The sequence below is a fragment of the Salmo salar genome, chromosome 20 (genome assembly GCF_965601325.2).
Source record: "Salmo salar chromosome 20, fSalSal1, whole genome shotgun sequence".
Taxonomy (NCBI): domain Eukaryota; kingdom Metazoa; phylum Chordata; class Actinopteri; order Salmoniformes; family Salmonidae; genus Salmo; species Salmo salar.
In genome coordinates this window covers 48825440-48851840 of record NC_138310.1, presented here as the reverse complement: position 1 = coordinate 48851840, position 26401 = coordinate 48825440, and the positions used below count along the sequence as shown (strand labels likewise).

The 26401-nt window shown below is 42.5% G+C and overlaps 1 protein-coding gene across 1 annotated transcript; it reads right to left on the bottom strand.

Annotated features, from left to right (window-relative positions):
• Positions 1-10986: 10986 nt before the first annotated feature.
• On the bottom strand, positions 10987-20350 carry LOC123729261 (G-protein coupled receptor 4). The gene is made up of 2 exons (XM_045703555.2): positions 20017-20350; positions 10987-12249 (listed from the first exon to the last, which is right to left on the bottom strand). The coding sequence occupies exon 2, from the start codon at positions 12218-12220 to the stop codon at positions 11216-11218; it is 1005 nt and encodes a 334-aa protein (XP_045559511.1). The 5' UTR covers positions 12221-12249; positions 20017-20350; the 3' UTR covers positions 10987-11215.
• Between the last annotated feature and the right edge of the window lie 6051 nt (positions 20351-26401).

Below are 26401 nucleotides of genomic sequence, written 5' to 3'. Positions count from 1 at the left end.
TGGAACCATTCCTGGTGCAGAGTAGACAGGGAACAACTGTGGCTGGATACTGTAGCAGGAAGGGATACCAAGCTGATCATAGGTGATACGTCTTGGAGGGTGTCTCTCTCTTTGTGGCAGCTGGTAGGCTGGTTCCTCAGGTTCAGCAACAGCAGTTAATGAAGGAAAGGCACTTGGTGGACGATCATCAGGCAAATTTTCAGCAGGCAAGTTCATCTCCTCAGCAGGCAGGTCTTTAACTGTTGTTGTCTCCTCCAGCCGCTTTTCAACCAGAGGCTGTGCTGGTAGCGTATCAGGGACTGGCACTGCAACTGTCTGTTTCACTGGTGGGGGCCTGTGTTCCCACTCTCTCGCTGGTTCAGCATTCCTCTCCTCAGGTACTGTAGGAGATGTGGGAACCTGTAGCGGCTCATGATGAAGGTCATATTCATCACCGCTGTCTTCATCAGAATCTAGAGGCTCTGATTCAGGCTGATGTCTCCTTTTTTTCTGACTTTTGTCATTTTTGGTCATTTCTGGTTGTGTCTCAAAAGGTAAGTGGTCACAGGACATGAGCAGGTTTCTGTGCAGGACCCTGGAGCGTCCCCTACCCTTTTCTGGTCTCAATTCATAAATCGGCAGGTCTGAACCCATTTGTTTCACTACTGTGTGAATTGTATCTTCCCAATAGTTATGGAGTTTTCCTGGTCCTCCTCTTGGTGTCAGGTTTTTAATCAGAACTCGCTCGCCAGGCTGTAGCACTGAACTCCTAACTTTAGTGTCATAGTACTTCTTACTTCTTTCAGCGGCTTTCTGAGCATTTTCATTTGCAATGGCGTATGCTTCTTCCATCCCTCGTTTCCAGTTCTCCACGTAGTCTCGCTGGTTACTGGAACCTGCCTCTGTGCACAATCCAAAGAGCATATCAACTGGAAGCCTGGGTGATCTCCCAAACAGAAGATAAAATGGTGAATAGCCAGTCACTTCGCAACGGGTCCAGTTATAGGCATAAACCAGTTTGTTCAGAGACTCCTTCCAATTTGACTTTTGTGTCTCAGTTAGTGTCTTTAACATTTGCAACACTGTTCTGTTCATGCGTTCCACTTGACCGTTCCCCATCGGGTGGTAGGGTGTTGTTCTGGACCCCGCCATGCCACTGAGTTTCTTTAACCTCTCTGGGCCAGTGGGACGCTTGCGTCCCACCCTAATCAACAGCCAGTGGAATCGCGTCACGCTAAATGCAAAACCTCATAAATGCTATAACTTAAATTTCTCAAACATATGACTATTTTACACCGTTTTATAGATACACCTCTCCTTAATCGAACCACGTTGTCCGATTTCAAAAAGGCTTTATAGCAAAAGCAAAACATTAGATTATGTCAGCAGAGTACCCAGCCAGAAATAATCACACAGCCATTTTCAAAGCAACTAGCATGCATCACAAATACCCAAAACACAGCTAAATGCAGCACTAACCTTTGACAACCTTCATCAGATGACACTCCTAGGACATCATGTTACACAACACATGCATTTTTTGTTCGATAAAGTTCATATTTATATATAAAAACAGCATTTTACATCGGCGCATGACGTTCAGAAAATCTTTTGCCTCAAATGCTTCCGGTTTATTAGCGCTACAATTTACAAAATTACTATTCGAAAACATTGTTAAAATGTAATATTGTCATTCATGGAACAACTGATTTTCAAATTCTCCCCCTTGGTCATGGTGGATGTGGGACGGGAACTCGAACTTCAGGGCAAAGTCATTGAAGATGAGATTTGCAGCAGTTTTACCTGACTTTGATGTGGTGGCGTAGGCTTGAGTGAAACGTGTAAAATGATCAACAATCACGGGGATGTACTCATATCCCCCTTTGCATCTGTCGAGATGAAGGAAGTCTATACATACCAGTTCAAATGGCTGTGTTGTCACAATGTTTGTCAGAGGAGCTCTTGTTTCATGGGCTGGCTTTTTCTGCTTGACACAGCTACAAGTTTTAGTCACATAGTGCTCAATGTCAGATTGCATATATGGCCAGAAGAAGCGGTCACGTACTAGTGATACAGTGCGGTCAGTACCTTGGTGTCCCATGTTATTGTGCAACTCTTCCATCACTTTACCTTTGTACTGCTCTGGTAGAACTAACTTCTTGCGGGCTGTAGTGATTCTGTACAGAATGCCATCACTGTCTATTGTCAATTTGTCGAATGTTTTACTGAAAACTAGCGTGTCGTCCAGATAAGGAATGCAGATGTTATCCCGGAGCCCTTCCAAACACTCCTCCATACACCGCTGAAAAGCTGCAGGAGCGTTCATGAGGCCGAATGGCATACGTATCCACTCATAGAGTCCCCATGGGGTCACAAATGCTGTCAGTGGTCTGCTTTCTTCAGAGATGAACCCCTGGTGATACGCTTTTCCCTGATCTAAGAAGGAGAACCAGGAATTACCACCTAAACTGTCCATGATGTCTTGGACCCGAGGGATGGGCTGGCAGTCGGGATGTGTCTTTCTGTTCAGGTCTCTGTAATCTATACACAACCGGAGGGTCCCGTCCTTCTTCCGAATGCACACGACAGGTGAAGAATATGAAGAGTTTGACTTCCTAACCCAGCCCTGGGCTATGAGGTCATAAAGGTAACCCTTCATCTCCTGATACAGTGGCCTGGGCACTGACATGTATGTGCACTTGACTGGTTCAGAGTCCTTTAGAGAAATAGTCATGTTACGCCCCTGAAAAAGGGGAGAAATAATCACGAGAGTGATACGGTATTGTTTCCTCACTGAGAACTTTTACTGCAATCATTTTACCAAAGTAACACATTTTACAAAAGTAACACATTTTACAAAACAACAGATCTACAGGAAAGAGCTAGTGTTGTAGGGTACAAGGCTTATTCAAGTCACAACAGTATACACTGTAATTCACTGAAACATATACTAATTTGAATATAACTGTCAAGCACAAAGCTTTAACTCAGTAAACCATAACTCAATTTATCAACAGTCAATAAAGTGTTTGAAAAACCATTATACAAATAACACCGCAAAATATCTTATTAACAACGCACATGTTCATTCACGATCAACATAAAATGGCAGCTACTCTCAGTACGAAGCTAGCCTTCGCTGCAACCGAGCAGGGCTCATATTACTCTGTAAACTTAACTCTAACTTCCTCAAGATGTTACTAAGACACACCTTAAACACTCTTGACATGTTAGCGAGTTATTACATTTAAATGACTCTGTTTTATCATCAATAACGTACCTGAAAAGGGGGAGAAATAATCACGAGAGTGATACAGTATTGTTTCCTCACTGAGAACTTTTACTGCAATAAGGAAAAGACCGCGATTTCCCCGCGAACTTGGGTGGAGACCAGAGCAATCGATCTCAGGCTCATAGATTAAGAGCATTTAGTAGATCACAGATTAACACTTTTCCCCTTCAATTAGGCACCACAAAATAAAGTATTCAATATAACGTTTACACATTCCTTTTACAATTCTTTCCTTTCGTACGCTTGATGGATTTTAACTTTTTAACACAATTATATGAATGTTATCAATCTCTATCAACTAATACAGAATGCATGATCTTTTTAACCTTAGATGTTTTAAGATCCTCACATACTATGAACTTACTAATACTTTTTAATGTATAACAGGCTATGAGTATTTCCTTTAACCTGTCACATGTGGAGATGTGCTTATGTCCCTCATAACCAATGCTTCATAGTCATAGTCTAAGACCTACACTTGAAGTAGCCTCTAGGTAACCTGAAGTCATCCTCACAGGTTCTGCCACTCTCCTCATCTCCTGCTGGGCCTGCCCCAGATAGTAATTATAGCCAACTACCGCAATCATCCTACCCGACTTCCAAAGGAATATAGGAATATGTAGGACGTGACCTGCAGGACCACATTCAACATAAAAATGTAAATAAACTACAACAGGTCAATTAGGTGTTGGAAATATCTACGGGCAGGTCTGTTTGTGACAGCCCTTTCACAGACTCTCCTTTGCATCCAGACAACGAACCATTCCACTACTGCAGTATCCCCAGCATCAGTCAGGCTGATGGGTCTCATTGGCATGCAAGCTGCATCTGCTGAGTGCCTGCACGCAACTTTTGTAGAAACCAAAAGTGATCACCACACAGCCCCGAGTGCCCTGCCAGTCATACAGGAAGGATACGGCACTTGTCTCTGTAGCTTTCCCAGAATGACCAGTTAGCTGTGCAACCCGGTCAGGCCCCAGAACTACAACCACTAATGGCTACTTTGTATCTTCCCCCTTTTTGGAAACACTCATGTCCTGGTCACCTCAAAGACTTTGAATTAACCTTGCACACTTAGTTTCACCGGAGAGATGTTAGAGCTGTACATATGCGCTGCTAGAGTGGCTGACTGTTGTGGTTGCAGGTTGCTTTCCTGTAAATTGGTTACACTACTATGTGCTTGTGTCGTGAGAAATGAGGAACACATCAAAAAGCTAGTTGGCTTCAGTTATTCAAACACAATTTAGGCAAGGCAGTGGCACTCACAGTCCTAGTTATTCCAAAAGCCGTATGAAACCTTTTTTAAAGACAGAATACCACAATACAAAATAAACCAGGGCAATTTATGTGCAGGTGAAAGTGTTTGAGTCTAATTATGTTGGCCGTATTGGATTCAGAATAAAATGTATTTACACCAAAACACTCTTCATGGGCATGAGTGTTGTACACAATTCTGAAAAAATGCCTCTCATCAGCAAAATGCATATTGGCACATGATTTGACCATCAAATGGTATTATGGCAGCCATATTGGACATTGGAGAAAAATAAGCTTTACATTTTGGGTTTTCATGGGGTGTGACAGTTGAACTAAGCTCATGAGGCATTTCTAAGTTATATTCTTCAAGTATCAAGGGTATATATAGCAGTCATTTATAAGTCCACAAATGCATGTACAGTAGCAACTTCAGATTGCCTCTTTAAGTCTATCAAAAGTGTACATGTTTGAACATGTGTCCATTAGGCCTATGGGTTTCAGTTATTTTTTAATCAGCACAAATTAGATTGAGCAATAAAAGCCCCACTCATGGTCTTCTTAAATTAAACTTGTTTTTGACAGTATGGAACACAATACTACAGAGGATTAAAGAAGGTAGGAACACCCTCAAACTTTTATTCCATAGGCTGGGATCCGCACTATGCAGCTGTTATAAGAGCGCATTTTTCACTGGCTGTCTACAGGTCGCAAAAACAATGATTGATAGGCTGCCCAAACTCGGTCATGGAGCCCCCTTGGGTGCACATTTTGGGTTTTGCCCTAGTACTACACAGCTGCTTCAAATAATCAAAGCTTGATGATGAGTTGGTTATTTGAATCAGATGCATAGTCCCAAAAAGTTTTCGGGTGTAAGCAGGAATCAGGAAAATAGAGTTATCGTCACATTTGCCAAATGGAGGGCGAGGGAGAGCTTTGTGTGTGTTCCTGTATGTGGAGTAAAGGTGATCTAGAGGTTTTTTTTGCCTATAGTTGCACATGTGACATGCTGGTAGAAATGAGGTAAAACAAATATCAGTTTCCCTGCATTAAAATCACCTGCCACTAGGAGCGCCACCTCTACATTAACATTTTCCTGTTTGCTTATGGCCCTGTGGAGCTCGTTGAGTGTGGTCTTAGTGCCAGAATCGGTTTGTGGTGGTAAATAGACAGCTACAACAAATATAGATTACAACCAACAACCTTCCAGGCAAAAACCTGATGTAATGTAAAATCAACTTCCATTTTTGGTTGTCAACAAAACTGTCTTTATAGCTAGAATCCTTAGTTGCTACATCCATTTTTGGACTCATACATTAATAATATACCCAATGATTCCTGTAAGTATATAACTTATAAATGCCTCATGATTCTATCTTTAGGGCTGTATTCAATTCGTATCGCCAAAGCATTGCGGAAGATCCGTGTTAAAAAGTGACACATGCAGCGTTTACCATGAATGCGGTTTCTGCTACCATGGGAACATTGCCTTTGACTTTAATTGTCCATCCTGTTACAAAGTGGATCTTCAGCGATGCGGATTGAATAGAGCCCTTGAAGCTGAAATCTGTAGAAGGGGAAAGAGCGCCACTGTTCACCCCAGCGCCTTTGTTGTTGTTTTGGTTTTGTTGATGAAATGAAAAGGGGGCATCCAGCATCACGGTAAAAAAAAAAGTATTAGTACATATTCTGCTGTTTTATCGAACTTTGATGTCCACGGGACAAAAGAGTGTGCGATGTTTGAAGTAAACCTTTTTTGTTGTTGTTGTAATATTGAAAACGGTGATGGCAGTTTCGCCAACTACAGATCTCAGTTTCAGGTAACACCTACTGTATACTCCAACTTGTCAGTGTTGAAAACGCTACAAGTGTTCACTATAACACACAACACTCTGTGTGATCAGTAATAATGGCACATTGATTGGAACTCCAACTGTGAGAGTGGCATGGCAGGGAATCTATCAGTTGTCACTGGTATGTTCATTGTAGCTGCTCCATATCACATTTGGCAGTAATGGAAGACGTGGCGTTGAGATACAATAGATTAGCTTTTAACTTGGATCTGAAGTACTTATCTTTTGTGATTTCTGTTTGTCTATTGTCTACTCCTCTAGAAGTGTAGTGCTTAGTTGTATCTCGCAGGATTGCTGACGGGGTACAATATACTCATGTTTAAGGGAGCTTGTCATTGACAGTACAATGGTTTTCCACATTCGTCATTGAAAGCAAATGTCTTGTTGTGCTTTCTTCTTGTAGCGTAGCAATACGATTTCAGTGTTTTTACTAGGGTTGTAAAATTCCGGATTTCCTGCTTATTTTCTCTCGATTCCGGGAACCCTCCAATCAGGATTTCCAAGGGGGAAATAAAACAGGGAATTTATTGAAAGTTCTTGGAATTTTGCAATCCTAGTTTTTACACAGATCTGTGTGGAGTGAATGGGACAGCGTGTAGCCTTCAGAGATCCTTCGCAGCAGAGATCCTTCGACGAACATGATCGACGGTGTGTATACAAGTGTGTATGCAAGCCATAGTTGACGTGAAGAGACTTGGGGAGACGTAAGGGGACGAGCGTCTTCGTAAGCGTCTCCAAGCATACACGGTCACACAAAACATGCCTATCAAGGAGATTATCATAACTGTTTGTTCCACAGAGTGCCGATCCTTTGGTATCGTTTACAAGCTGCTCATTGGTCAAGTGTTTTCTATACATACAGCCATTTTATGTAGCATGATCATAAACATAAACATGAGCCATACACAAAGTCAAAATTGTCTATATCATAAAAATTCATGAAAACAAACATTTCCTTTTTTTGGCCATGATAAACAATGGTGAAATTAGTGGTTGGGAGGGGTTTGGCCTAAAGTTTCCGTTTTCTAGGGAGGAGACTTCACTTCCTTCATTTGCAAAAAGGTCATCACAGTTGTTAATAGCATTCCCCCAGAGGTAGAACAGGACATGACAAACCTTCGCCAGATAATTTTACTTCTGGGTAAACGAGATAAGGTCTGCATCGATGGGGTAAAGTCACATATGCATTTATTTGCATCATTTGACATCTGTCTCATGTTCAAAACTCCATTCACCTAGGCCATTTGTGCCTGGGTGCTAGAGAGCTGCGTTCATTGAATAGAAAATAACATGATATTGCTACAGTTGATACATAACTTAGCACATTGCTTTCACAAATGTTACACGTAGAAATCAGGGTTGAGGTAATCTAATATTGTTCCATAATTTGATGAGAAATATCAAGGACCCTTAGACAGAGGAGATTGGTTTTCAATGAGGGGCTGCATTTATAAAGATCCTAGTATGACATGTTGTGTTTGCAAACGAAACTCACTAATGGCTCATACATAATTTATGAATTGTTTCCCCGGACGCAGCTTCACAAACAGAGCAAGCAGACAACAGAACACACCCGTGGCTTTTTGAGAAATAGGACCTAGTTTGCTATCTTGAATTAGTTATATTTCTGCAGAATGTTCACAGTCTCCAAAACTAACACAGTCTGCATATCTTTCTTTGGCATCATGTCCAACAAAGCTCTGGCACTGAGACAGACCAATAGTGATTCAGTGAAGTAAAGAGAGGAAATTACACTGGAAATTACATTTTTGCTCCGTGAAAGTACCTTATCTCTAGGAGAGGGGTGTTTCCTTCTGTAAACAGGCTGGTTACCAGCCCTCATGAAACCAATTCAATATGACAGATAAATCTGTGCGTCTCATTTCAAGAGTTTAGTCCCCGTGAGCAGCTCAGAATCAGAGCAAGCATTCACATCAAAGCCTACTGTTCCCACCAGTAAAATGCCAACCACTCAGCCTGCTACCATATCGACGGGCACCGTGGGAGCTTTATTGACGAGCAGCATGCTATAATGGGAATCCTTCAACGCCATTCCACACATAGCGAGAGAACCTACAATTCCAACACTGTCCCTCTTTAACTTACTCCACTGTCAGACCTGAGAAGGTCACAAAAATGATTGCCACTGAGAAGCGATAATTGAACCCTCCGTTTGGTGACAAAGAATGTGGTGGCTCGATTGTGTTCCAAAATCAATGGAGTCTGGACTGTGTCTGGAACCAGACCGTTCCTGTCAGATTTATTTAAAGATCTTCTCTTCTCGGCTCTTATCACCACTGAGCAGATAGAACAAACTTCACTTCTAATAAATTAGGACCATCTCAACTTCATTAATGCAAACACTGTTATATTGGTTTGGAGTAAATTATTTCATTATAATCTTTCCTTCTCACCACTGGTTATTGGATTTGCCTCATGAGACCTACTGATATTAGCTTATGACGGCGTTCTTCCAAGTAATCAAGCAGGACTGAAATGACCTTGTTTGGCAGTGATATTCAAATAGACAGTTTGAAGGCAGTGGATGATATTATGTTGCTCATCAATAAGTCGTGAAATACTCAATGTTTCTGATTAGACAGACTGATTACAAAGGCATTGCAGTATGGTGATTGGTGACCTCTATGTGGCTTTACAGCTAATCATCCTCAGTCAGTGAAGGAATGTGTATTTTTGTGATGAATCACAAAAGGAGTCGAGCAGCTGCCAGATAGAGGGATGTCGGCGTTCCTCTGGGGAAAAAAGGTCATTGTAAGCTCAGAGGCACAGTTATGTGCGGGGAGGGTGGGGGTAAAGAAGGAAGGAAGGAGAAGCAGTCAAAAAGTGTCCAAAGTTTCAGCTTCTCCGGGACCAGCCGTGGATTCTTTTTATGTTTTGTTTATCTGACAGCTGATGGATATCAGATGGTAAATGTCTCAATCTTTCCTCACACTTTCTCTCTCTTTCTCCGCTTTTACCTTCTCTCTCATTCTGTTTCCCCGGTCTTCTTTCCCTCCCCCTCTCTGTCCTTTCTCTCTTTTTCTTTCCTGTCTTCCCCTATCCCCACCTCTCTATTTTCTCTCTCTCTTTTCCAGTATCTCTCTATATCTCTCCCTTCCACCTAGCTGTCTTTATCCCTCACATTTAAACACCACTCAAGTCGTCCCTTCACACACAGAAGGATTATCAGAGAGAGACAGCCACGTGTGGGACTCGCAACCCAAACTCCAAAGAAAACGCCCATCCCTCTCTCTAACTGCAGCAACAAAGATATGACATCGCCGTTTAAATTATTGGCGTGTGGGGCCATCTGTGTTAGCAGCTGTAGATTACGGACTGCGTGTCCGTTTTAATTGCGGCTCCGTTTGCTGTATTTTGTAGTATGTTAGCTGTCAGTGAGGCGGATTGGAGCCGTGCTCTCCGTGAGCCACAGCGTCTCCAGAGTTTTCTGTTTAGCTTTTCTCATCAGCACCAGAGCGCTCTTATCCAGACCGTAAGGACCGTAGGGACCAGCACTAGGATGGGAACCATGAGCCCTACAAATACCCTACCCTACCGCCAACCTGGGAACAGAGGGACTATGTCCCATCCCCACAGCCACATCACACTCCTTCATTAAAGCGGGGGCCTACAGTGATCTCTCATGTTCAAAACACAAGTTAAAAAGATGTACTAACTCAGTTGATGAGGAAGTTCATTATTTTCCAGTACTGTATCTTTGTTCTCTTTTCATATTTGACCTTGAGGGACTGAGAGAGGAACTGATTTAACCCATAATGGAATTGTCTGTGTAAACATAAGAAAAACATATGCAAATTTGGGTAGCTTCCTTTTTTGTTTATTGGATGAACATTGTCAACATGTCTTCAATGTCCAGTACTGTATTTTCTGTGATTTCAACACCAGCATTGTTTATTACATAGATTTTGTTTAGGATAAATATGAAATTGAACAATGTTCTCATTTATGTCGGTCCACATAACAGGCAAATTAGAATATAAAGGTTCATTTGTAAACCAAGCATATATCAATAAAAATCTGTGGCAGACCTGAAGAGATACAAGGGCCCTTCAAGCGGAACGACCCTGTAACATAAAGCCAGAACAGACAGCCTTTGAAAGGCTTTTCCATACCAATGAGGACAGGCATTAATTGAAAGCTCCAATTAAAAGAACATGATGCATATGAATGAATATCCATCCTCATCACCAAGCAGGATATTAGAAAAACTACACAAAGGCTGCAGTCCTTTTCTTTGAACATTTTAAGGACAACCTGATTGACTGATTGTCCATGAAAGTGGGTTGATATGAAAGAACATGTTATTGAAGTCACACAGACAAACATGCTGTCCTTTTTACAATGTGCACGGAAGGGATTTACTGCAATAGATGAAGGGCATAAATACAACAGACACACTCACAGTTACATGTAATCTGATTACAAAAAAACTGTAACTGTAAAAAATTACGTTACCATCAAAAATATTGTAATCAGATTACAGATATTTTGGAAAACTAGATGATTACTTCTTAGATTACTTTTCAATTCAGAAAGGATGTTGTTTTCTCAATGGTATTCAATTCAGTATTGAAAAAGCATCAGTTTGTTCCACCTGAGCGAGTCAGGGATCACTATGATGCCACACCAAATGCGTTTGATGGATCCTTTTTGTCTTCTTCTAATGCCTCTTAAAGGGAAAGTAATCCAAAAGTAACAGTTTGGGTAATTGAAAAGTAACGTTACTGATTACAGTTTTGGACAGGTAACTAGTAACTGTAATTGATTACATTTAGAAAGTAACCTACCCAACCCTGCACACAAACACTGTATGTAATCAGATCATGCTTGTATGTGTCTTCCATGTTACTGCGATGACGGAACTGTCTTTCTCCCTTTGACTCTTTCTGTTCCCACAGCAGCACAGTCTCATGTCCTCCCTCACCCCGTTACTGACCAGCACATACAGCACTGGGTCCACCACACTGTTCAGGCTGGACAGGGCCAGCGTGCACAAGAAGGGGAAGTGCATGATCTCCTCAAACTCACAGTACCTCTGTTCGTCCATATAGTAGTAGGCCAGGGAACGGGTCAGCAGGAGGAGATGGTAGGGGGCGAAGCACACAGAGAAGATCCCCATCACCCCGAAGGAGAGCAGCCGTACCTTCCTCTTAACCTGCTCCCCCAGCCCCTTGCTCTGCTTCACCTGGCCCAGGATCCTCCAGTAACAGAGCCCCAGCACCAGCAGGGGCAGCAGGAAGCCGATGCCCACCCGCAGCAGGTTGAACAGGGCCACGGGCTTTGGCATAGGGTAGGTCTCGTAGCAGCGGTCCAGCTTGTCGTCGTGGGCGTCCTGCAGGTTGTCCTTGAACAGCACCAGGCTGTGTGCGGACATGACAGCCGCACACAGAACCAGACACAGCACCCAGGCGTAGCATATGCTGCGGAAGGCCTTGGTCCTCAGGGGGTAGGTGATGGCCAGGTAGCGGTCCACAGAGATGCAGCACAGCAGGTAGATGCTAAGGTACATGTTGGAGTAGTAGAAGAAGCCAGCCACGCTGCAGGAGAGGCTGCCCAGGCTCCAGTGGTGGTCCCGGTGGTAGTAGTTGATCCAGAGAGGCATGGTGAGGATATAGAGTATGTCAGACAGGGACAGGTTGAGCAGGAATACCCCAAGGACGTTCTGGCTGCGGACCTGCTGGACAATTGGGCCAAGGGTCAAGAGGTTAAAGGCCAAGCCCAGGATAAAGGCCAGTATGTAGATGCCCATCAGGAAGTCACTGATAGGGCTTTGAGAGATTGTCACGCAAGTAAAGTTTGTTTTATCCATCTGTTTCTCCATCTTTGTTCAGGTCCAAACTGGAGTAGTTCCTGAAAAGACAAACAAGGATATTTTGTATGTAATTCGTGTAAAATAAAATACAGTTTGAATCGCTTGTGATGTATGAACCCTGATCAGAAAAGCTTGATTATCACGTCTATGCATTTTTTCCCCCTTTATTTAATCAGGAAAGTCATATTTAGTCTCTTTTACAAGGCCATGACTCATGAATGAGACAGACTAGTCTCTCTTTCCTTGAACTTCCTATAGTCTAATTCATCAGAAAGTTACTCACATAGGGCTCTATTCAATCCACGTCGCGGAAGTTCAAATTTATAGCGTGATTGGAATTTAAAGGGGCTCCCGAGTGGCGCAGTGGTCTAAGACACTACATCTCAGAATAAGAAGCATCACTGCAGTACCTGGTTAAAAAATCCAGGCTACATCACATCCGGCTGTGATTGGGAGTCCCATAGGGATGGTTATCTAAGCATACCTCTTTACATGTTCAATTTTAATGAGGTTGACATTCTGACTGTTGTAAATCTCACATCTCAATATACTGCACTAACATGCCTAGGATTTTACATCCAAATTACCACACAGTACATGGAATGATAATACACGTCATCAATACAGGCATATATCATGGCATCATAATTAATACACAAATAACATATTATCATAAGGTGACAGATTACATTTAAACAAAGTATTTTTCTACATATCTAAGCATACCTCCTGACTGGTGGTTCTTTTTTTTTAAGAAACAAAACATTATTTTCTGCTTCTCTGCTAAAATCTGGGTAAAATATAGAAAGGTTTAGCGGAGACCGCATTCGAGGTAAACGCTGCATATGTCGGGTCATTTGGAAATTACATTACATTTTATATTGCGGAATCTGTAACGCTTCAGCTTTACAAATTCAATAGAGCCCATAAAGTATGCCATAGAGACAAATGAAAATAAACCCACAATACTATATAACATATCCATTGAACACAGTTGAACTCATCCCTCAAAATATGACACCCGCTTACTCACAATCATGTTAAAAAATCCCAGCATCCAGCTCATCATACTTTTCTCCAACCCCATTTCGTTAACAAAATCATTAATGTGTCAAAAAGACACTTTTGACTATCCACTCTAACACAGTCAAAACTGTAACATACTAGTTTAGCTTCATAATGGGTCTCTGAGGTTTACTAAAAGTCTGACAGATATCTAAACTAGATGCCCTCAATCTCACACAAATTATCATGGAACCTAACAGGTACAACCCTAAATCAGTAAACACGGGCACCCTCATAGATATCATCGTGACCAACCTGCCCTCTAAATACACATCTGCAGTCTTCAACCAGGATCTCAGCAATCACTGCCTCATTGCCTGAGTCCGTAATGGGTCCGCGGTCAAACGACCACCCCTCATCACTGTCAAACGCTCCCTAAAACACTTCAGCGAGCAGGTCTTTCTAATCGACCTGACCCGGGTATCCTCGAAGGATATAGACCTCATTCCGTCAGTAGAGGATGCCTTGTTATTCTTTAAAAGTGCTTTCCTCACCATCTTAAATAAGCATGCCCCATTAAAAAAAATGTATAACCAGGAACAGATATAGCGCTTGGTTCACTCCAGACCTGACTGCCCTTGACCAGCACAAAAACATCCTGTGGCGTACTGCATAAGCATCAAATAGCCCCCGCGATATGCAACTTTTAAGGGAAGTTTGGAGCCAATATACACAGGCAGTTAGGAAAGCAAAGGCTAGCTTTTTCAAACAGAAATTTGCATCCTGTAGCACAAGCTCAAAATAGTTATGGGACACTGTAAAGTCCATGGAGAATAAGAGCACCTCCTCCCAGCTGCCCACTGCACTGAGGCTAGGAAACACTGTCACCACTGTTAAATCCGCGATAATTGAGAATTTCAATAAGCATTTTTCTATGGCTGGCCATGCTTTCCAACTGGCTACCCCTACCCCGGTCAACAGCTCTGCACCCCCCACAGCAACTTGCCCAAGCCTCCCCCATTTCTCCTTCACCCAAATCCTGATAGCTGATGTTCTGAAAGAGCTGCAAAATCTGGAACCCTACAAATCAGCTGGGCTAGACAATCTGGACCCTCTCTTTCTAAAATTATCCGCCGCAATTGTTGCAACCCCTATTACTAGCCTGTTCAACCTCTCTTTTGTGTCGTCTGAGATCCCCAAAGATTGGAAAGCTGCTGCGGTCATCCCCCAATTCGAAGGGGGAGACACTCTAGATCCAAACTGTTACAGACCTTTATCTATCCTACCCTGCCTTTCCAAGGTCTTCGAAAGCCAAGTTAACAAACAGATCACCAACCATTTAGAATCCCACTGTACCTTCTCCGCTATGCAATCTGGTTTCCGAGCTGGTCATGGGTGCACCTCAGCCATGCTCAAGGTCCTAAACAATATCATAACCGCCATCAATAAAAGACAATACTGTGCAGCCGTATTCATCGACCTGGCCAAGGGTTTGAACTCTGTCAATCACCGCATTCTTATCGGCAGACTCAACAGCCTTGGTTTCTCAAATGACTGCCTCGCCTGGTTCACCAACTTCTTCTCAGACAGAGTTCAGTGTGTCAAATCGGAGGGCCTGATGTTCGTACCTCTGGCAGTCTCTATGGGGGTGCCACATGGTTCAATTGTCGGGCCGACTCTCTTCTCTGTATACATCAATAATGTCGCTCTTGCTGCTGGTGATTCTCTGATCCACCTCTACGCAGACGACACCATTCTGTATACTTCTGACCCTTCTTTGGACACCGTTAACAAACCTCCAGACGAGCTTCAATGCCATACAACACTCCTTCCGTGGCCTCCAACTGCACATAAATGCAAGTAAAACTAAATGCATGCTCTTCAACCGATCGTTGCCAGCACCTGCCCGCCTGTCTAGCATCACTACTCTGGATGGTTCTGACTTAGAATATGTGGACAACTACAAATACCTAGGTGTCTGGTTAGACTGTAAACTCTCCTTCCAGACTCACATTAATCATCTCCAATCCAAAATTAAATCTAGAATCAGCTTCCTATTTCACAAACAAAGCATCCTTCACTCATGCTGCCAAACACACCCTCGTAAAACTGACTATCCTACCGATCCTTGACTTCGGCAATGTCATTTACAAAATAGCCTCCAACACTACTCAGCAAATTGGATGCAGTCTATCACAGTGCCGTCCGTTTTGTCACCAAAGCCCCATATACTACCCACCACTGCGACTTGTATGCTCTCATTGGCTGGCCCTCGCTTCATATTCATCGCCAAACCCACTGGCTCCAGGTCATCTATAAGTCTTTGCTAGGTAAAGCCCCACCTTATATCAGCTCACAGGTCACCATAGCCGCACCCACCCATAGCACGCACTCAAGCAGGTATATTTCACTGGTCACCCCCAAAGCCAACTCCTACTTTGGCCGCCTTTCCTTCCAGTTCTCTGCTGCCAATGACTGGAACGAATTGCAAAAATCACTGAAGCTGGAGATTCATATCTCCCTCACTAACTTTAAGCATCAGCTGTCATAGAAGCTTACAGATCATTGCACCTGTACATAGCCCATCTGTAAATAGCCCACCCAACTACCCCATCCCCATATTGTTATTATTATTTTTTTTTGCTCCTTTGCACCCCAGTATCTCTACTTGCACATTCATCTTCTGCACATCCATCACTCCAGTGTTTAATTGCTAAATTGTAATTATTTCGCCACTATGGCCTATTTATTGCCTTACCTCCCTAATCTTACTTAATTTGCACACACTGTATATAGACTTTTCTATTGTGTTATTGACTGTACGTTGGTTTATTCCATGTGTAACTCTGTGATGTTTGTGTCGCACTGCTTTGCTTTATCTTGGCCAGGCCGCAGTTGTAAATGAGAACTTGTTCTCAACTGGCCTACCTGGTTAAATAAAGGTGAAATAAAAATATAAAAAAATAAGAAATATCGATTTGAGCCTTATTTCAGCGCAACTCGCTAACTCCAAATTGCCTATGAAACTACAGTATCTCCCCACTTTTACCCCTTTTGTGTGAAAAGTTTCACCAATTTCAGGCTTTGTGACTCATCTTTTCCGATCCCCCTCAGTGTACGATAGCAGTTACTGTCATGGGGTTCAGGACCTTATGACTGGACAAAAATGTGTCATGGAAATATTGGCTCCCACCTCCTAACGGGTTTATATTACCTTATGTTAATGCCGCTGCCCAGTAATTGCATCTAAATTTGCCATGGATATTGCTCTGCATGATTTCAAACTGGCTGACTATCTGCTACAGCACAGGTTGTGATTAGTGGGAGAGCATTTGCACTTCCTTGTGACGTCCGATGTGCCAGAGCCACACTCTGTGATTGGATGAACTAGATATTTGGAGGCAATAAGACTGACAGCAGGACAGTTCGTAGGTTTAATACTTGTTTAAATCCTTTACTTTAATGTAAGGACGGACATACAGTAGTTTTATAGAGTTCATATGGGTTGTTGTGATAATAGCAGGAAGAAATCTGTCCTGCGGCTGTAACTTGGTGATGACATTCGGACTGGTACTACACACTGATAATCAGATCTAAGTGTCTGTCCTAGCTTGCTCCTGAAATAGACAGGCAAGTCTATCACATGAAACAGACATCATCATTAAAATCTAAATCCCAATTAGACTCGGTAGCATGGTAGCAACAATGTGATGGATATCTATGTTCCTTTCAATACCACATACACCAACATGTTTTTAGATTATTAGTAGCACAATCACATAATTACCTTTTCAGCTTTCTAGTGGAGTAATACAAAGTATAATTGTTTTGCTGTTGATGGCACTAAAAGGTGTTGATTGGTATTGAGGAGTAGTTTGGTTCGAGCTCAAATTGGAGAAAGAATTAGTTATGAAAGATAAGACAGGAAATCATTCAATTTTTATTTATGAGGCTGAGTAGATGATGTTGCTATGTTCCATCCACCTCCTACTCAGGCTTTGTTGTTGTCAGTGTGCAGAAACAGAAGACCCTTAATGGTATAAGTGGATGAGAGGGAGGAAGTTTGATTTCTCATCCAGCTTCACAAATTGAGATGCCATTTGGAAGTAGAGCAGAGTGTGTGTGTGTTGTGCGATTGGGTGCCAGGCAATGTACAGATGTATGATCTTAATTTGATCCAGTTTGCTAAAGCAGGAAAATAATCCTGCAGCAACAGAAAATGTGACTTATAATGCGGATTTTAATTAATGGACATGGAAGTGGAAATTCCAAACTTCAGAAGCCATCTTAAACCTCAAATACACTACAAGTTGTGCATTTCCTGCATTTCAAAAAAGTTATACTGTTACAGGGTGATCAAATTAAGATCCTAAACGCTAGGGAAAACATGGTGCTATCTAGAAATAAAAGAGTTGTTCGGCTGGCCTCATAGGAGAACCCTTTTTGGTTCCAGGTAGAACACTTTTAGTTACAGCTAGAACCACCTTTAGGGGTCCATGTAGAATCCTTTCCACAGAGGGTTCTATTTGGATCCCAAAGGGGTTCTAGCTGGAACCAAAAAGGGTTCTCCTATTGGGACAGCCAAATAACCCTTTTTGGAACCTTTTTTTCTAAGTGTACACGTGTAAGTATGGGTGTGTTGGTGTGCATTTGTGGGTGTGGGTGTGGGTAGGCCTATGGGTGTATGTAGCACAGCATGTGTTACGGAAGTTGGCAGTCTCACTAAATTGGCATGAAATGTCATGTGATGTAAAGGTACTCTACAGTATAGAATTAGAATGTTTATCTAGCCTGATAAAGCACTCAATCCTATTCCCTGGTTTAATCCTCGTGGTATTGATCCTAAAAGGTAATTCTATGGATGATCCACAGATGTGTCATTAATCTAAGTTCTCACCATGTGGATGACTGAGACATAACATGCAAATTAAAAGAGCCTACCTGACCAATGGTCCATGAGGTGAGATTAGCCGTTCATTACGTACCCGCTAAGACTGAGCATTGACTATGTGATGTTTTCATTTTTACCACGGTAGTCTAAACGCTCATGAATAGGGCAACCTGAGAACTGTATTTTGGTTTGCTGAAAGACTACTAAGGTACTAGTACAGTTGGTCCTGCCCCCCCCCCCCCCCCACTGGGGGCACGTTTTGTTTTTTGCCCCACCACTACACAGCTATTTCAAAAAACAAACTCATCATCAAGCTTTGATTAGTTGAATCAACTGTGTAGTGCTAGGGGGGAAATATAAACCCAGAGGGGGGCCCCAGGACCAAGTTTGGAAAACCCTGTACTAGAGCACTGACTAGTCAGACCATTTGGCCCACAGTAATAATCACTGTGGAATCTATAAACATCTTTTAGTTTCAGAGACATTGGTGGGATAATCATTGCGTTGTTGAACATTTTGCCAGCAGTTTGAGGTGCGAGTAACTCTGGTATTCCCCTCGTAGTGACAAGGATCACTAATGTTCCGTTGACTCCTAAAAATACATTCATATCGCAGACACATAGTGCATGATACTGTGACACTGTGACCGCTGTGCGTGTCTTCTTGATACTTGCGCTTTTGTGGTTACCCTTCACTCGAACACAGTTCAATTTCCTCTTTCTTTAGAAAAAAAATGCTTGCATAATGCCTGTCCAAACTTGTACATTCCGGTACATTACTGAAGAACACTGGAGGTCTACTTTCTCAGGCAAGCTTTGGTTATGTCTCAAGTTTGACCTGGAGAATGCACTTTTTTTTTTAAAGCTATCTAACCTGTCTCATTAATAAAGCTTTGTGAATATTAGTGTAGTAGGCAACCCTTCATAAGGAGTCTGCAACTTTACATGTTACCTGCCTTGCGTTCTCTCCCACAGGAATCTCTGTCTACTGTATGTCAGATTTAAACACCATCTTGGATAACTCCCTGATATTGTGGGTGTACTTCCCTCCTTGTATTGTCCGTATTCTCTTAACGTCAAATGAACCTTGCTTAGCACCTAGAAGAGTACATTTGACTGACACTACATGTAATATCTACCCACTGAAGCCATCCTTCCTAGCCCTCTAAAGATGCTTCTAATGTGGATTTCACTTAATTACATCTATCCAGCAGTATGCTAACGTTCTCTTAACCAAACACACAAGCGTGAACTCTCAGACATCCAGTGACAGCTAAAAGTAAGCTCTCCCAGGTTACAGTCAGTCTTGTGTCCCAACGGTCTCAAAGCATAACTCGTTTACAACTTTAGAAAAATGTCCTCTTCTTTCTCAATCAGCAGACTGTTCTCCTCCACATTTCCACAGTTCTCAGAATCCACCCTCTGTTTCGCCCTTTAAGCACCTGTGGGAGCAATTTGCTCCCTTCGAACATTGAACCAGTCACTGGCTACATTCTCAGACCTCTTTAGTCTAATCATTTAGCAAGGCTGACACACTGCTACAGGCTAGTCATCCTTCTTTTTACCACTGTCATCCTGGGGCCAGAGCAACAGGGAAAGGGGGGGAAGGGAGTTATTTTAGGACCAAATTAAAATTAAACTTGTCAGCGCAATCTTTAGGTAGAATATTTAAAAAGCGCGCACCTGCATCTGTGAGGTGATTTGAACTGAGACCTAAAGGACTCTCCGATCAACTTGAGAGGATATTTGCATGTCTTACCTTCTGAAACCTACAGTGATACTCTGTGTACTAACTTTTAGTGAATGTCTTAACTCCATCGGAGAGGAAAATGTTGACAAAAGCTTTACCATTCTTTCAGCTACACTTTTAATCACTTCTGAGTCCTGACCACCGTTTTAGAAGTCCTTACCTGTCAGTTGTGGGCTTGTTGTTGACAATGGTTCCCCAAAGTGGGTCAAGAACTTCTGTCTCCTTCCATAACCCTCATGCACAGGAGATTTCCATTCAGTCAGCCTGAGGGGAGGATTCAGAACATTTGAGGTACCGCCAGACCATTAGAGTCCCACATGATGACAGGAAGAAAGCTGCGACCACTCCAGTTAGAAACACTCTGATGAGAGAAGACAAACGATAGGCTGATGTTTTCAACCCAGTACACGTCCTCTGTGATGGGAAATGCCAACCATTAGCAGTCAGTCCACTCACTGAAGTCAAGATGTCAGACAGACAGCCATGCATGAGCGAGACGGAGAGAGAATAAGTCAGACACGAGAGGAAAAGAGAAGAGGGATGTTTAGGGCTGGAGGGTGGGAGTTTTCTTCAGAATACACGTGCATCTTAAAAGTAATGACTTTAGGGTGGGGGGGGTGGGGGGTGGGGGGGTAGAGACTCAGCTAGACCCCTGTCACACACTAACTCCCTGGCACCTCCAGATAGATTGTTCAAACTGAAACGTTCAACTTGACTGGCAGTCAGGCTGACCACAATGGTAGTTTCCTCCACAAGAGATCACAAAGAAACTAACAAGAGACAAAGAGAGCTAAAAGCAGCAGCAGATACTCCAGACATACAGGCATTGTGAGTCAGTAATACAATGGAAGATGACGATCTTGAGATCTGTCTAACGGGCTTTTCCTGTGACGTAGAGGTCCAATACAACACGTCAACTGGAGTGAAAACATCAGTGAAAATGCCGAAATGATTCAACACGGGTCAGGTCGTCCCTAACGTCATCTCTGTACAAGTAGTGAACCACATCTGGGGATCACATGACTTGGACAGCATCTGCCTATTCATACAGGAGGGAGATATGTTTATCACAGTCAACGTTTGTCTGGGAATGGGATGCGAATATCCTGTATAAACCGACTCTCCCTACACTCTGTGTAAACATTTATCATTCAGTATTTGAATTTTGTCTTGTAATACTCTCTCACCATGCATGTGAGGTTCAATGAGTCACAGCTGTGACAACATGATTTTATAAAAATGAACGTTGCTGTAGGGAGATGTACAGTACAGGAATGCATGAAGGGACAGTGCATTTGGAAAGTATTCAGACCCTTTCTATTTTCCACATTTTGTTACATTACAGCCTTATTCTAAAATGTATTTGATGAATTGTTTTGCTCATCAATCTACCCACAGTTATTTTATTTTTATTTAACAATGTCCCATAATAATAACACGAACAGAGGTTTTTGGACATTTTTGCAAATGTATAAAAAAAAAAATATTAAAAAATAATACCTTATTTACGTAAGTATTCAAACCGTTTTGCTATGAGACTCTAAATTGAGATCAGGTGCATCCTGTTTCCATTCATCATCCTTGAGATGTTTCTACAACTTGATTGGAGTCCACTTGTGGTAAATCTAATTGATTGGATATGATTTGGAAAGACACATACCTGTCTGTATAAGGTCCCACAGTTGACAGTGCATGTCAGAGCAAAAACCAAGCCATGAGGTCGGAGGAATTGTCCGTAGAGCTCCGAGACAGGATTGTGTTGAGGCACAGATCTGGGGAAGGGTACCAAAACATGTCTGCAGCATTGAAGGTCCCCAAGAACACAGTGATCATTCTTAAATGGAAGAAGTTTGGAACCACCAACACTCTTCCTAGAGCTGGCCACCTGGCCAAACTGAGCAATCGGGGGAGAAGGGCCTTGGTTAGGTGGGTGGCCAAGAACCCGATGTTCACTCTGACAGTGCTTCAGAGTTCCTCTGTGGAGATGGGAGAACCATCCAGAACGACAACCATCTCTGCAGAACTCCACCAATCAGGCCTTTATGGTAGAGTGGCCAGACGGAAGACACTCCTCAGTAAAAGACCGCTCGCTTGGAGTTTGCAAAAAGGCACCTAAAGAACTCTCAGACCATGACAAACAAGATTCTCTGGTCTGATGAAACCAAGATTGAACTCTTTGGCCTAAATGCCAAGTGTCACATCTGGAGGAAACCTGGCACCATCCCTACGGTGAAGCATGCTGGTGGCAGCATCATGCTGTGGCGATGTTTTTTAGCGGCAGGGACTGGGAGACTAGTCAGGATCGAGGGAAAGATGAACGGAACAAAGTACAGAGAGATCCTAGATGAAAACCTGCTCCAGAGTGCTCAGGACCTCAGACTGGGGAGAAGGTTCACCTTCCAACAGTACAATGACCCTAAGCACACAGACAAGACAACACAGGAGTGTCTTTGGGACAAGTCTCTGAATGTCCTTGAGTGGCCCAGCCAGAGCCCGGACTTGAACACAATCGAACATCTCTGGAGAGACCTGAAAATAGCTGTGCAGCAACACTCCCCATCCAACCTGACAGGACTTGAGAGGATCTGTAGAGAAGAATGGGAGAAACTCCCCGAATACAGGTGTGTCAAGCTTGTAGTGTCATACCCAAGAAGATTTGAGGCTGCAAACGCTGCCAAAGGTGCTTCAACAAAGTACTGAGTAAAGGGTCTGAATACTGTGATATTTCAATTTTTTTGTAATAAATTCACTAACTTTTCTAAAAACCTGTTTTTGCTTTGTCATTATTGGGTCTTGTGTGTAGATTGAAGAGGGATTTTTTTTCATCCATTTTAGAATAAGTCTGTAACGTAACAAAATGTGGAAAAAGTCAAGGGGTCTGCTTACTTTCCGAATGCACTGTATGTGGGTAAGTGAGCAGATATAAATGTCAGTGGTGATACGTTTCAGAGAATAGAAGTTGGAGTTGGAGAGAAAAGGAAAATCTGTCCTGAAGTGAGGATGTGTTGTGCTCAACAGGGAGATGAAGAGATGAAGTGAGAGAGACAGAGCCCCCTCTACGGGGTGGCAAAGCCAGGCATGGTATGGAGTCACCAGACAGAATTTGTGCCCCCTCTGTTTTGTTTCCCCATAAAGATAATGAATGGTATATGAATTACAATGCCTGGTTTTACCAATGTAGCATTGTTGGGCCTGCCCGTAGCGCAGACCGGGTCAGAGGCTGTGCCGTGTGCTTTCGTGATCTGAGGAGGGGGGAGGGAGGGCGGGATGTAATAATGTAATATTTAGTAGTTAAAATCCCTAAATGCATTGTGATTGGGCACCTAGCCATGCAATGTCATACGATACCGTCTTCATCACCTTCATTTAGGAATCTAATTGGATCCCACACAGGTCTCTCAAAAAGAGAGAAAAAAGTTGTTCACTTTTCCAGACAGCTACAGCTAATAATAGGCTAGCTAGTAGCTACTAGCTTCATTAAGTTCAGGAAGCGGCGAGCTGAATATTTATAGCTGGCTAATCAGCATGGATATCCGAAAATGGCTAGGCACTGCCAAAAGCAAAAAGAAACGGAGAACCACCATGTCGAGAGCGATGCCAAGCTCACTGAGCAGCCCGCTGGGCCTACCACCGAGATTGAGGAGCCTAGCAGCAAATGTAATACCCGCCCATCCCCCACACTGCCAGGGCTTAGCACCAACACCACGAGGGTAACATCACAACAAGCACCTGCACCTCCATTACCCCAGCCACTAGTAACTAGCTCCTGAGGACTTGTTGGATCTAACCAAAACTGAACCAGTGAAAGCGGAGTTTATTGGTTCTTGCAAAACGAAATCGCCACCACAGCCAGCAACAACAAATAGACCCCAATCAGTGGTCTTCAAAGATACGGCTGGCCTTTGTCAGCAATGCAGACTTGACTGTTGCCCCTGAAACATGGATGTGGATTAACAGTTGGGACATCTACAGCAATGTGTAAAATTCCTTCTCCACTCTTAAGGGCTTACTCAGTGAACACAGACGCAGCATGTTACATCAACGAAAAGCCTAGCTGGTCCAGCTGGCATATGAACGGGAGCTGACAAGTACATTTCGGCAGGAAGGAGAATGGAATCTAACATTTCTCATGAGGTTCAACACAGCATGGAGGAGGCTGCAACTCATCTAAATGGTAAGCTACAACCTTTATGGCCCTGGCTACCGTGTCTGAATGATTCATTCGTTGGTTTTCCCTCATGTAACCCTACTTGTTGTTAGGCTCATTTTTTTATTTAATGTATAGTTTAGGCCTTTGCTTTTTACTTCAATTCATCTTTTAGATTTATCTGTGATTCATAATGTCATTCCTTGCTTTTGCGGGTCTAATTGCTATTGATATATACACCGTTTTGCGTTATTTGACGGGTATAAGGACAATGTCCAATGTAGCTTATTGGTTGTGCTCTGAGGTGAGCTGCCAGCACATCTAACATTATCCTTTCATCGAGCTGACTGGCTGTAGCCTTCTGTACACGGTCCTGAAGGATGTTTACTGTGTGTGCTGGTTTTAATGAGCGCATCTTGGTCTACCAGTCTTCGTGGGGCTTCTCTTCGATGTCTTGTGTTTTCTTGTGTGCAAAATGACAAGACAGTTGTTGTGTAAATGGCTGCATTTCAGATAGGCCTCCATTTTTTTGTACATTTTGTATGTAGGACCCATACCGTGTGTAGCCTACTAAAACAAGTAGGCAAACTTTCACTGGGTTCTTATTCATTTGCATTACAGTTATTGTGTGATAGTATTGACCACTTTTACAATAGCCTATGATAACAATATAGCCTACATTCTCACCCCTCCCTGCTCTCTTGCTATGCCGTTTGTGTTTGTGTGTGTGTGTGTTTGTTGCGCTAAGAATGGGAATTTACTCATATTCACGGCAGATTCAAATGAGATACTACCATGTAGAACATTTTACATCAGCTATGACTGTAGGACATTTTACATCAGCTATGACTGTGGAACATTTTACATCAGCTATGACTGTGGAACATTTTACATCAGCTATGACTGTAGGACATTTTACATCAGCTATGACTGTAGGACATTTTACATCAGCTATGACTGTGGAACATTTTACATCAGCTATGACTGTAGGACATTTTACATCAGCTATGACTGTGGAACATTTTACATCAGCTATGACTGTAGAACATTTTACATCAGCTATGACTGTGGAACATTTTACATCAGCTATGACTGTGGAACATTTTACATCAGCTATGACTGTGGAACATTTTACATCAGCTATGACTGTAGGACATTTTACATCAGCTATGACTGTAGGACATTTTACATCAGCTATGACTGTAGGACATTTTACATCAGCTATGACTGTGGAACATTTTACATCAGCTATGACTGTAGAACATTTTACATCAGCTATGACAGTAGAACATTTTACATCAGCTATGACTGTGGAACATTTTACATCAGCTATGACTGTGGAACATTTTACATCAGCTATGACTGTGGAACATTTTACATCAGCTATGACTGTAGAACATTTTACATCAGCTATGACTGTAGAACATTTTACATCAGCTATAACTGTAGAACATTTTACATCAGCTATGACTGTAGAACATTTTACATCAGCTATGACTGTAGAACATTTTACATCAGCTATGACTGTAGAACATTTTACATCAGCTAGGACTGTAGAACATTTTACATCAGCTATGACTGTAGAACAAGCACTTACTTTGATTGAGTTTGCTTTCCTGAAAATATTGTGCACCTGGAGAAGTGGCGGCTTGGTTCCGATCATTGCAAAGTGTCTCGAATTCGACAGAAATATAGCCTATACTTCTAATGATTAAAGTCCAAGCTATGAAGCCTGTAAGAATATTTTAGGAACTAGTGGTGCTCATCCTGTTGAGCTGATCAATCTGTGCATGTTGGTAGCCTAGTGGTTAGAGCGTTGGGCCATCAACCAAAAGGTTGCTAGATTGAATCCCCGAGTAAGGCAGTTAACCCACTGTTCCTAGGCCGTCATTGTAAATATGAATTTGTTATTTAACTGACTTGCCTAGTTAAATAATATATATATATTTTTTAAAGCCACAAATGATGTGTGGGCCTACTGCATCTACAGCTGCATTTCGGATACACATGTCCTATTGGGGCACATATCCTTCTTGCAACCTAGTCTCTCTTTAAGAATGTACTATATGTACAAATTAAGACTGGTTTGCTTTCTTGTGTTATTCTATTAAATGACGGTTGTTGATGTCCACGGCTACATTTCAGATACATTTTTGTATCTTGTGTTATTAACCTTGTGTTATTAGGGCTGTAACGCAATACTAGTTATGCCCCCTCAGGTATGTCATCCTGGAGCCATGCCTGGAGAGCGAGAGAGAGAGAGAGAGAGAGAGAGAGGGAGAAAGAGAGAGGGGAAAAGGTGAGCGAGAGGGAAAATATTTCAATTTACATTTTTCTGCGGACAACATGTCTCCTTGACCCACCTCTGCTCTCCTCCCTGAATTCAGTTAGCTCCTGC